General features: G+C 41.2%; 1 protein-coding gene across 1 annotated transcript in view; it reads left to right on the forward strand.

Annotated features, from left to right (window-relative positions):
• Positions 1 to 13,689, forward strand: part of MIER3 (MIER family member 3) — a 131,290-nt gene that overhangs the window by 52,323 nt on the left and 65,278 nt on the right. The window contains 1 exon segment of the mRNA XM_029576834.1: positions 6,163 to 6,283. Coding sequence (XP_029432694.1) covers positions 6,163 to 6,283 — 121 coding nt within the window.

Below are 13,689 nucleotides of genomic sequence, written 5' to 3' on the forward strand. Positions count from 1 at the left end.
TATTAAAATTCATTGTAAAATTTAAGAAAGGAAAATTATCTTTATTGCTTCAATCTGGCCTCAACAGATCTGGTTTCCATGGCTTCAAAGACTAATTGTAACTCCACCTATTAATCTACATAACTTTCCAACACCAACTCAAAAAACAGTTCTGTTTACCCAATTCTACAATCATTGGCACTAACAGTTTAGATATTGAAAGCTGAATGATGATCCATTAATGTTTCCACCTAAAATTTAAAAAGTCCTACTAGCAGCACAAAAACTGTCCACAAGATGGTCTTATAATTTTAAATGGTAAAGATTCTGTACATAGTAGGCCAATTACAATACCATAAGCTATAACGATCGGCCCAAAATTTCCTTGATCAAGTTCCTGACCTGTAAACAAAAATTAACAATAAGACCGTCCCATCACATATGTAAGTGAGAAGCAGGATTACCACATCCTCTCCAACATAAAGGACTAGCTGCCCTGAATTTAGAAAAGAACAAGATATCTATATGCTCTGTGCAATAATTGGAACATTAATTTCCGAAGCTTGTTACAGCAGGATAATTTGAGTCGAACTATATATATCTTTCCAGTCATCTTCATCAAGACTCAACAGCAAATCCTCCTTCCATCTTTCAGTAATGTTGGAACATGTCTCAGGATTGAAAATACCATCAAACAAGTACATATATATCCTAGAAATCAGATGTTTAGGAGATCTGAGTGAGATCGCAAGGGACCAGTACTGTTCAGGTGATGCCCTACAGCCTTTTGCAGTTGTGAAAAAATATAACATGTATGTTCTGTAATGTGGTACTCAGCTTGAAGGCTTTGAAAACTCTTGAAGTGACCTCCCATCCATATCTGATCTTAAAAACATAAACCCCTCACACTCCAATCCTTCAAATTTGGAGACAAAGAAAGAGGGGATAAAACCAGATTTCCCTGAAGACAGGAAATAGGGGAAAGCCCCTCATACCTAAACCCTAACTATCTGTTCGCTAAGCTTTCAATGTATGAGAGAGGATAGGATTCAAGCGTCCCAACCGTGTGTAATGAGGAGAGGTATGAAGTAGAGTAAGGATTGACATCAATATAAATTTGCCCAGTTGTATACTCTCAAGTGAAACCCGGCTGGGAGGATAAGGATGCATAAACCAATCTTTAATACCCACCAATCTGGAAACTAAGTAATAAAGGAACTGGTTTGGGACATCCAGTTCCCCACAATTTCTGGGATATTGTAGAATCAAGAGCTTTATATGCGGTGACTTACGGCACCATAAAAAGGAGGAGATAGCCCCATTAAGATTTTGAAATGTCTTCTGAGGAACATTGCAAAGGAGATGCTAGAAAAGATATGAGATGTGGAAAGACAATGATTTTAACCAGATAGGCTCTACCCAAGAGTGATAAAGGAAAATCAGTCCAACGATTTAATCTGCCTGCAATTTCACAAAAGCCCTGGGATAATTTAACTTACACAACTCCCCAAGACTCATTGGGACATCTCTCCCAGATATTTAATTCTTTTCCCTGCCACCGAAAAACTACTTCCTATGGATTGGTGAGAACCCTCAGGACTCAGGTACATCAAGAAAGATTTAGTGTAATTAATGGTATATCCTGACAAGTCACCATAATCCTTCAAGAGGGACAAAATGGCTGGAACTGATCTTTCAGGACATAGAATATAAAGTAGATTATCGTCTGCAAATAATATTTCATGGGATATGGTTCCAAATCAAAATCCCTCAGTGTCCTCTGACTCTCTAATTTTCTGAGCAAATGGCTCAAGGGCCCAATTAAACAAAAAGGGGGAGAGAGGGCATCCCTGACTAGTTCCCTTAGTAATAGAAAAAGAATCAAAATAAATCCATTAACCAGTATCCGAGCTTTAGGCTGTTTATTATAACGCCAATATCTAATTTATAAATTACACAGGGAAACCATAATGGCATAGAACCGTGAATAAATATTGCCAGGAGTTCCGATCAAATGCCTTGTCAGCATCTAAGGAGAGAACTGCTCTAGAAATTTTCAGTTTCCCTGTTAAATTATATTAAGTAGCCTTCTGGTATTAGCAACAAACGTTCTGCCGTTTACAAAGCCAGTCTGATCAGGGTTGATAATTACTGGCAATAAATGCTCTATCCGGAACTGTAGCACCTTAGCCAAGATTTTAATATCTGAATTTATCAAGGAGTTTGGCCTATATGAACCACAAAGCAATGGATCTTTACCCGGTTTAGGAAGTGAGGTAATATTTACATCCAGCAAAGTTCCAGGAGAAAAGGCAAGGATACTCATAAAGTTAAAAAATTTCCTGTAAAAGAGGGACTAGCACCTCACAAAAACATCGATAGTATTCCAGCGAGAAACCATCTGGACCTGGACTCTTGCTTGCTGCCAAGGATTGTAAAGCCTTCTCTGTTTCAAAAATTGTAATTGACTTTCCAGTTGAGCTTTGGCCTCCTCCGGAATATGAGACAGTGGTACAGAATTTTAAGAAGTTTGACACATCCTTTGCTGAGGATACTTTAGAATCTTTGTACAGCTGTTGATTAAAAAAAAAACAAAAAAACCCCCAACCCTTAAATTCCTGTTGGAATGCAAAAGATTACCTGAAGCTCTTTGAAAGGCGCTAACTAATGGCAAAAGAGTTCGCCAAAAAAGAACTTGACTTGTTACCACACTCAGTACTTTTGCTTAGCGATTTGAAAACTTCTTTCTATTAAAGATGTCTGAATTTTGAGGAGCTCAATCCTGGCTAGCTGCAGAGCTTTATAGGTCTTAGATGAACAATCTAGCTTATGCTGATGAGGTTAGTAATCAGCTAAGTCAGCTCACTCTGTTTAGCTAAATATTGCTTCTGTTTATAACTAGCAAAGGCTATAATGTGTCCATGCAATACCGCTTTAATGTTTCCCAAAGTAGCCTAGAATCATAGGTCTCTGCCGATTAAGACTGAAAATGTGTTCTTTCCTTTTTTACCATATTGCCGAACTTGCGATTTTGGAGAAACAATAGATTTAGATGCCACCAGCTCTGGGAACCTAATTCCTTAACAAAATCCACTGAGAGCACAACAGGATGATGATTGGATAGATGAGATGGCAAAATATCTCTCAGATATAAAAGGAAAAATCGATGTGCTACAGAGGAAACAGTCTATTCTACTGTAGGTGTGATACATGGAAGAATAAAATGTATAGCCCCAGTTGCTGAGAAAATGTGCTCTCCAAACATCACTAAGATTGTAAAACTGTATAAATTTGTAAAGCAGCCGGGGTTGGCCGAGAAGAATTGTGCTGCCACTAGAAGGACTACTATGCCTGTAGAAGGAGGGCTCTGGTCTGAACGATGCTCAGGATAGGAAGATAGAGGCTGTGTTTAAGCAGGCATCTGAGGCTGCTGGTTTGGTGCTACAGGCTGCTGTGTGCAGTAGTATTGTTGCTAGGGCGGGTTTGCATTGGTTTCAACACATACAGGAAAGTTCTTTGGAATGTGGAGAGACAGAGAATGCAGTTCAGATGTAACTGGCGGTGTGGGGTTTTTTTTGTTTTTTTTCTTATCTGGTGGGCATCTCATATGACTTGGTTCAGACTCCTGCTAGGAATATGGTTTCCATTGCAGCTGTCCATTGTTTGTTATGGCTATGTAACTAGACAGCCGATTCACTTTCCAAGACTAGGTGAGACTTCCTTCTTGGGAAATCTTCTTGGTGAAGATCCAGGAAAGCTGGTGAAACCATAGAGGGAATTGAAATTTCCCAGATTGCCTGAAGACAAGCTTTAGAAGACATCATGACCAGCTCCAGTTAGGAGCTGCTTGAGGGATTAAAGCATGTGATGCCAGGAACATCAGAGGGTGACCAGCACTCTAGACCCCAGTCCTTTTGGACCTCCAACAAGGATGTAGTCTTGGAGGGGGGGGGGGGCCCTGGACCTTCCACTGAACGTGTGTGTGGAGGGGGGGGCTACTCTGATACAAAGCCTGGGAGTTAGGAGTCATCAGGCATGGATACCCTCTGGAGTTTCTCTGTCTTATTTCAGATGCTTTATCATTTCCCCTTGTCACTTCAGAAAAGGAAACCAAATGGACAACACTTTTGTGATTGCATATACAGATGTGGTGGTTCCAGTCTCTTCCTCTCAGGAGGGTCAGTGTTGGTGCTCAATTTACCTCAGGGTGCCTAAGGAGGGTATCTTTTACCCTATTCTAGACCTGAAATAGGCTCTGAAGTTTTTCCACTTTAGGATAAGACTCTGAAATCAGTTATAGTAGCAATTCACCTTAGTTTAAAAAGCAACAACAAAAAAAACCCCTCCGATAAGGTATATAGTCCAACTTCTGTGTAAATGTTATGTGCTTGAGAATAAAATGTATAATTTTTCTCATCAAGATGTTTAAACCTCCACATCAGACCTGAAGTTTTCTACATAATAGAATCACTCCAATATCTTTGCTTTTTTTTTTCTTTTGAGTGTTTGATGGTTTACAGTTCATATATGACTTATCTGTTAAGTTGAAATCTGCTCCTATCATTAATTGGTACTCATCCTATTGCACCAATTTTGCCAATGTAAGAGCTAAAAAAAACCCAAACCCCTCTAAATACTGATTGGGTGCATAGATTTCACAATGCTATTTTTTGACCAATCCAAAATGAGAAAAGGGAAAAATTATATCATTCTTTACTGTAGAAACTCAACAAGTTTCTGGACTTCATTTTTGTTAACAAAAATATTTGCTTCTCCAGCTTAGAAAACCTCTAACTTGGCAGAGAATTGTAAGGAAAATTTGATTCCTTTGTGATAACACTGTGTATAGTATGATGTCACCTCTCTGACTTGCCAGAACCTTCACTGAAAATCCGGGAAGAGCAATAACTTATGGTGATCATATTGCAAAACTTTCGTGTTTTGAAAAGTGGTTAACATTTTAACTTTGTCCACAAAATTAAATATTTTTGTAATGATTTACCTTGGCCTTCCATTATCAATGTGTAAAGTCCCAAGTCAATGGGCCCTTTGGATTTTAAGTTTTCCACTGTCCTCAAGAATTCCCAGGGCTTCACTTAACCATTTTTCACAGAATCGCACCATTACCTTGTTGACACTTTCAAGAAGGCCCATTATGCAGATGTTATTCCTCTTGCTACAGTTTCCCAAATCTTCTATTTTGTCTTTCAAATGTTAGTTTTTCCTTTTGAAGCTCAAGCACATTCACATTTGAGATCTCCACCTGGTCCTCCTGCTGTAACATCCTCTGTTCCAAGTCAGTGATTGCAACATTGTACATTTCATTTTTTCATTAAGTTTATCAAGAGATGATTGGAGTTCTTGCAGCTTAATTGCAGTTGCTGAGACTACTTTTTTATTCATGGAGTAAATTTTCAGAAATTTCCTCAACTATAGAATTAGGTTCTAGGGCCATTTTGTTGTCATGCACTTTATTTTCCATTCAGAAATAATTTTTTTATTGTTTAGATGGCAATTCACAGTTTCTCTAAATTAGTTTTCCATAGACATTATCCCTGCCATAAGCAAAAATAAAATAATTCCGCTGACACAGACATTTGCTCACAGCTGAGTCATTACCAGAAGACCCTCTTCTATTTGCTTGATTTTATTTTAGTTATTTATTAATTTTTTTACAGAAAGCTACTATATCCCCTTTTCTGCTAATACTATCCTTCAAAAATAGATTATTAGCCTGATATGGCCATATCCCACTCATTGAACCATGTTTCTGTGATAGCAACTATATTCAGGCCTTCTTCCACCATTAGGATTTGCAGATCTGGAATTTTATTGCCTAGACTCTGTGCATTTATGTCATAGAATAATTAGTGGTGGTTTGTCAAGTTGTTATTTCTAAAATGAAAAAAAGTGTTGGGGGAGGGGGGTGCTTTTCCACAAAAAAATCCTAACCTCATATTTTTTCAAATTCGATTGGTAACACACAAGATTATGCAGAAGGACATAGGCCACTCATTCAATAACATTGAGCCTGTGAAAATAACTAGAAATGTATAAAAGGGTTACTGAATTAGAAAGGAAAAATAAAATGTATAGCTGTCATCAGTGGGTGGTTAGGAGCACATTTTATAGATCTGGGAAGAATTGCTAAATTTTCACAATATTGTGCCTTTCTTGTTCTAGGAAGAGATAGCAAAAGACCTCCTGTCAGGTGATGATGAAGAAACTCAGTCCTCTGCCGATGACTTGACACCCTCTGTTACTTCACACGAAGCCACGGACTTCTTCCCACGACCTTTACGATGTAGGGAAATAATTACAATGGTTGACTTGAATTTTGACTGTTTCTAGCTTAGGGCCAGGTATACATAGAGTTCTACCTATTTTGTGTCTATAGGGAAATCTTTAGTATATCTGGCCTTTATTGAGAAAGGTTTGGATGTGTTACTGTTTATGTGACTTGTAAATGACCAGTAGAGATTAATGAATGTGGTAAAAAAAAATTATAGGCTACTTAAAAAACTGTGGGATCCTACCATAACTTTTAGTCATGGAGGATTCAAAGACACATTGCTCTAATTGTATTGCAACAAGATGTTTTTTCTTTTCACTTTTTTCTGAGATGCAGGCTGCTAGTGGTAGTAGTCATCTTGCTCTGCAGATTTTATTTTCTGATACTTTGTGTACCAAGTGTTGAGAGGAACAAGAAGCATCATGAAATAGAACCTTTCAGGGAAGATGGCTGCTGCCAGGACTGTGAACAGATAAGGGAAAATAAATTTAAACAAAGTGCTTGTCTTAAAAATATTTCAGCATAGTTCATTGCAGCTGGTAGGTCTGTTTGTCCTGTGGCATAACTCCAAAACCAATACTTCGGAGAAACTTAAAGTATGAGGCCACAGGATTGTGATCTGTGATATCCTGTGAACCTGGATATGTGTCCCAAGTATGAAGATCCAGAGAGGTTGTTTTACAGTAGAATTAAAATTATTGCTGTTAAGAAATGATTACAAATTATTTTTTCCCATAGATAAGCAGCTGAATTAGCCATGCTGTCTGGGTACGTCCTCCATGCCACTAAGTGGCGGAGCTCTCTAAGATCATCTTTTGGTGAGGTGTTCCTCCTTGCATACCAGCCGTGCCTCCTCGAGGCTCCTCAGTCCGTTTTTTTCCGCATGACTGAATGCACGCGGAGCTCTTCTCTCTGTGAAGAAAAAAAACTTCTGGGGGAAAAACCTGACAGGAAACTGTTTAAACCTTGGAAAAGGATTACTCCCTTCACTAAACATGCCTAGACCAGGTTTCAAGTTTTGTGATAACACACTTCACTCACACTTCACTCACTTCAACTGATCCAAAACGCAGCAGCACGTATCTTAACAAACTCTTCCATAAAAAAATCACATCACTCCGATACTTCAATCATTACATTGGTTACCAATTAAATACAGAATGCAATTCAAGATCCTGTCCATTATACATTCTCTCATCTACACTCCTTATTCAATTACTTTGTTCCATTCTCCGGATTTACAAACCCACCAGACATCTAAGATCACTGGACAAAAACCTCTTAGACATCCCATCACCACGACAGGCCCGTCTTGACATCACCAGAAAAAGATCATTCTCTGTCATTGGACCAATCTTATGGAACGCATTACCAGACTCTTTAAGATCCATATCCAACTCCAAACACTTCAAAAAATCCCTAAAAACACATTTATTTCAATCTGCTTTCCATATATCACACACTAAATAACATAACTACTTCTCCATCACACAGGGCACAACATTATTATATATTGATTTATTTTTTATGTAAACTATTCATTGTTTTAGATTTTTATTTTTATTATATATTTTTGTAATTTTGAGCTTTTATAATTTGATAATCTTTGTTCTTTTAAATTTAAATCTTTATTTACATTTGTTTTTTATTTAGTTATGTAAACCGTTTTGATTAAACACTGTTTGTAAAGACGGTATACAAACACTTTTAAATAAGTAAATAAATAAAAATAGTCTGTGATAGACAGACATCAATTTTGTTATTTATGCTTCGGTCCTAGACATGACCAGGCTAATTGCCCGGACTGCGGCTGCATGTCCCCACGGGCACAGCACCAAAGAGCTGAAAAAAATCGCCGTTTAAGAGAGGGAGCAATGGACTCGTATGCCCCTCTGAAACTTCTGTTAAATCGGCTCCGGGACCGAAGTTGACTCCCAAAGCCTAAGACCATCAAAGGGCTACCTCTGCGGACCCTCCAGGTTCAAAGAAAAGTAAAAAATCCAACTGACGCAGGGCGCGGGAGATGCGCCGAGGACACATTATGTGTCGATGCCTCATGACATCAAGGCACCGCCGATGCATAAACGCGTCGAAGAAACTTCACCGCGTCGAAAATCCGAAGCGCCGAAGGAACATAGACACATCAACGCTACGACTTGATGCATCGACGCGCCCAGGTTACTGCATCTATGCCAAAGCAACACAGCGCGTAGCTTGTAAAACCGACGCTGCCGACGCAACCAGTCGTAGCACACAAAAAACATACTGGACACAAAAGAAGAAGAAGTCCTTCACTATTACTGCTCTTACTCGAAGAAAGTCCATCTCCCCCATGGAGATCAGACTCTTTTTTTTTTTTTTTTTTTTTCTTCCTTTACTTCTTCGGAAGTTCTCTCTGTACGGTCTATGACTTCTCATCGGCATGAAGATCCAGCTCTACCACCTGTTCCTTTGCCCTTGGGTGAGGGTCATCCAAAGGCTCCGGACGCTAATGTTCAAGAACCAGATGTATTACCACCACGTCTTCAAACGAAGCCGAAACAGTTGACTTCAACTTCGTCTTCGAATACCATCTTGCACATTACCATTTTATCTCAGCCACCCAAAAACCAACAAAGTTTTTAGGGTTAACACAGCCACCACTACCCGACCAGAAAGTTGGAGGACAGCTGTCCCACTTTCTTTCTCAATGGAGCACTATAACATCAGACTCATGGGTCCTCAATATCATATAGGAAGTATACACTCTCAATTTTATATCCCTTTCATCACTACCACATCCAGTGCTACCCAAGCACCAGAAAACTCATCGGGAAATTCTCCTTCGGGAAGTACATCAGCTACTCCATTAACACTGAATGCGGGAGTTGCCTCCATCCCAATACCACAAGGAATTCTATTCACAATACTTCCTTATCCCCAAAAAATCGGGGGGACTCTGCCCCATTCTAGACCTACGTTCCCTCAACAAATTCATAATGAAGGAGAAATTCAAAATGACTTCTCTCAAATCCATTCTCCCCTTCCTACAATTAGGAGACTGGATGTGCTCCATAGATCTGAAATATGCGTACACCCACATACCAGTGCATCCAAGTTCTTGGACTTACCTCTGTTTTCAGACGAAGATGAGACATTTCCAGTACAAAGTTCTCCGTTCGGTCTCTCCTCCGCACCAAGAGTATTCATGAAATGTCTAGCGGTAGTGGTGGCTCACTTACGTCGACAAGGAGTTCAAATATTTCCCTATCTAGATGACTGGCTGTTAATAGCCCCCAATCCAGTCCTTCTACGTAACAATTTACTTCAAACGATAAACTGCCTAGACAATCTAGGTCTTCTCATAAATTACGAAAAGTCATCTCTGCAACCAACACAAACGTTAACCTTCATAGGGGCTTCTATAGACACCATTCAGGACAGAGCTTTCCTGCCACAACCTTGAGCATTAGCTCTCACCACCTGGCCCAGAGAGTCACTTACCACTTGCCAGAACTTCAGCCCGTCAAGGCTTAACCTTACTGGCTCACATGGCAGCATGCATCTATGAGGTCCCACACACGAGACTACATATCAGTCATCTACAATGGGGCCTAAAAAACCAATGGTCTCAATTCCAAATCCATTATCCACAACTGTGCAACTAACGACCAACATGAAAATAGACCTCCGTTGGTGGCTAACCCCACTGTCATTGTCAGAGGGCTCACCTCTCAGACCCCTACGATATCAACTGATTCTAACTACGGTTACCTCCCCCAAAGGCTGGGGAGCCTACCTTTCTGACCTTCAGACTCGAGGGTTGTGGTCCACCCAAGAGTGCAATTATCACATAAATTTCCTGGAATTGAGGGCTATCAAATACGCCCTCCAGGCCTTTCAACATGCCCTATTATGCCATGTTGTCATGATCCATACCAACAATCAAGTGGCAATGTTTTACTTAAACAAGCAAGGCGGGTCAGGTTCATGGAACCTTTGCAGAGAAGTGATACAGATTCTGGACTGGGCCCACGCCAAGGGGAACTCCCTCCAAGCCACATATATACCCGGGATCAACAACTCCACGGCAGACAAGTTGAGCAGAATTTTTCACCCACACAAGTGGGAACTCGATCAAAGAGTCGCCAACCGACTCCTCCATTTGGGGGTCTTCCCCAAATAGACCTCTTTGCAGCAGAACACAACAAGAAAGTCTATTCTTTTTTGCTCAGTGTACCCCAGCGCATGCCGGCTGACACAAGATGCCTTTCTCCTGGACTGGTCTCAGGACCTCCTCTAATCATTCCCTCCTATTCCACTGATCTCCCAAACAGTACAAAGGTGCATCGAGGACATCAACCGTGGTACAGCTACCTAGTTCAACTATCAATTTCCAAACTGATGCCTCCAGGGAATGCCCCGACCCTCCTCACCCAGCAAGGAGGATCAATGCTCCATCCACTACACACATCACTGAATCTCACTGCATGGAGATTGAAAGGGTCTCGTTCCAAAATCTGAACATTTCACCTCAACAAGAAGATATTTTGATCGCATCTAGGAAACCGTCAACACGACAAAACTACCAACGCAAATGGGCATGTTACGTATCCTGGTGTTACTCAACAAACGCAGACCCACTGACATGTCCACTGGAACTTCTTCTAAGTTAACTCCATCTATTTTATACTCAAGGTCTGGCCACTGCATCTATTCGAGTCCACCTTAGCGCGATAGCAGCTTACCACACTCCTCTTAACTGGGAATCAATAGCCTGTCATACTCTTATTTCTTGCTTTATGAAGGGCGTTCTACATCTACGACCCCCCTTACGTAAACCACCAGTGCCATGGAATGTCAACCCAGTTCTGGAACAACTCATGTTACCACCATTCGAACCAATGGACAGCTGCCATCTTCGATACCTGTCCTGGAAGGTACTGTTTTTGGTCGCCCTTACGTCTGCGAGGCGAATCAGTGAACTTCAAGCACTAGTATACTACCCACCTTATCTTGAATTCTACCACGACAAGGTGACGCTACGTACACATCCTAATTTCCTTCCAAAAGTGGTCTCCACTTTTTCGCTTGAATCAGACCATAACATTGCTAACTTTCCATCCCAAACTGCACGCAAATGACAGCGAGCGACGCCTCCATACATTAGACTGCAAACGTGCACATGCATATTATGAGAAACTAACTCAGTCTCCCAACAGACATTCACAACTTTTCCTCTCATTCAGTCCAAACACTCCAGGACTTCCTGGTTCTAAACGAACTTTATCATCCTGGATTTCCAACTGCATAAGTTTCTGCTACCAAAAACGTTCTGAAACCTTATACTCCACACCCAAAGCCCATCAAGTGTGGGCGATGGCTGCCTCCGTCCACATCTTCACAATGTCCCTATCTCAGATATCTGTAAAGCAGCCACATGGTCATCACTGCACACTTTCACATCTCATTATTATTTAGACAAACAAGCCAAAGACGATGCAGTGATGGGGCGGATAATCCTAACCAAGAGCACTTTTACTTGAACTCACTTATAGGAACTGTTCGCCTATTACATAGTATTGAGCATTCAATTAAATATAAATACTCACATAAACTACACGCTCAGTACTTCAGCTGGTGACTCCCAGACAGCATGGCTAATTCATCTGTTATGCTGACCCGCCCACCTCCCCGGACAGTTCGGCATTGCATTTCATCTTGCTTTGACACGGACTGAGGAGCCTTGAGGAGGCATGGCTGGTATGCAGGGAGGAACACCTCACCAAAAGACTTTGGGTGATCTTAGAGAGCTCCGCCACCTAGTGGCACGGAGGACTTACCGAGACAGCATGGCTAATTCATCTGCTATTTACGGTAAGCAAACTTGCTTTTCCTGCAGATAAGCAGGCTAAATTAGCCATGCTGTCTGGGAGTGCCCCCTGGCAGCCTGCGGTGGGAACTTCTCCTAGCACTAGTAAAATTTTGCTGCTGCACAGTTCCTTCCTGTGTGGTCAATGATCTCTTCTCAGTTCTCGCCTTTCCCACGCAGCAATAGGCTCGGGTTCTTCTCCTCTCAAGATCTCTTGCTTCTTTTCCACTTTTTCCTTCACAATCGAGAACCCCCAACAGCACTTTTCAGTGGTAACGTGGCTCTGAAAGCACCGGGATTCAAATTTTGCCAATGTGGCAAAATTATGTCCATAACAGACGGACATAACTACTGTTATTTATGCTTTGGGCTGGACCATGACATGGTGACCTGTCGGGACTGTGGAAGAATGTCCCTCAGGGCCCAGCAGCAGAGGATTGCCCAGCTAAATGATGGGGAGCATCGAGCTCATATGCTCCGCAGCGATCAGCTCAATCTTCTCCGGGTAGAGGAACCCAAGCGGCCCAAAGAAGTGAAAACGGGCCTCCTCCCTGCAACCCTCCTCCAAAATAAAAACTCGGAGAGCAGAGATAAGGCTGTAGAAAATCCTCACAAACTGCCCCAAAAAGAGTCAGTTTCCAACACTGCCTGGGCCCCAGATGTGGCATCCCGCCGCCGCAGGGGTAAACCTACAACGGCAATGGAGTGGGCACACTGGACTCAACGCAGCCAAGCGCAGCATACTGAATCAGCCTGCTTGTTATTTAACTACACTGAATAATTTTGTATCATCTGCAAATTTGATTACCTTACTCGTATTCCTTTCCAGATAATTTATAAATATATTGAAAAGCACAGGTCCTAGTACAGATCCCTGAGGCACTCCACTGCCCACCCCCCTCCACTGAGAAAATTGTCCATTTAATCCTACTCTGTTTCCTGTCTTTTAACCAGTTTGTAATCCATGAAAGGACATTGCCACCTATCCCATGACTTTTTACTTTTCCTAGAAGCCTCTCATGAGGAACTTTGTCAAATGTCTTCTGAAAATCCAAATACACCACATTTACCAGTTCACCTTTATCTACATGTTTATCCCCTTCAAAAAAGTGAAGCAGATTTGTGAGGCAAGACTTACCTTGAGTAAAGCCATGCTGACTTTGTTCCATTAAACCATATCTTTCTATGTGTTCTGTGATTTCCACTATTTTTCCTGGCACTGAAGTCAGGCTAACTGGTCTGTAGTTTCCTGGATTGCCCCTGGAGCGCTTTTTAAATATTGGGGTTACATTAGCCACCCCTCCAGTCTTCAGGTACAATGGATGATTTTAATGATAGGTTACTAATTTTTACTAATAGATCTGAAATTTCATTTTTGATTTCCTTCTGAACCCTGGGGTGTACACCATATAGTCCAGGTGATTTACTACTCTTCAGTTTGTCAGTCAGGCCTACCACATCTAGGTTTACCGTGATTTGGTTCAGTCTATCTTAATCATTACCCATGAAAACCTTCTCTGGAACAGGTATCTCCCCATCATCCTCTTTAGTAAACTCCGAAGCAAAG

This window comes from Rhinatrema bivittatum, chromosome 1 (genome assembly GCF_901001135.1).
Source record: "Rhinatrema bivittatum chromosome 1, aRhiBiv1.1, whole genome shotgun sequence".
In the NCBI taxonomy this organism is placed as follows: Eukaryota; Metazoa; Chordata; class Amphibia; order Gymnophiona; family Rhinatrematidae; genus Rhinatrema; species Rhinatrema bivittatum.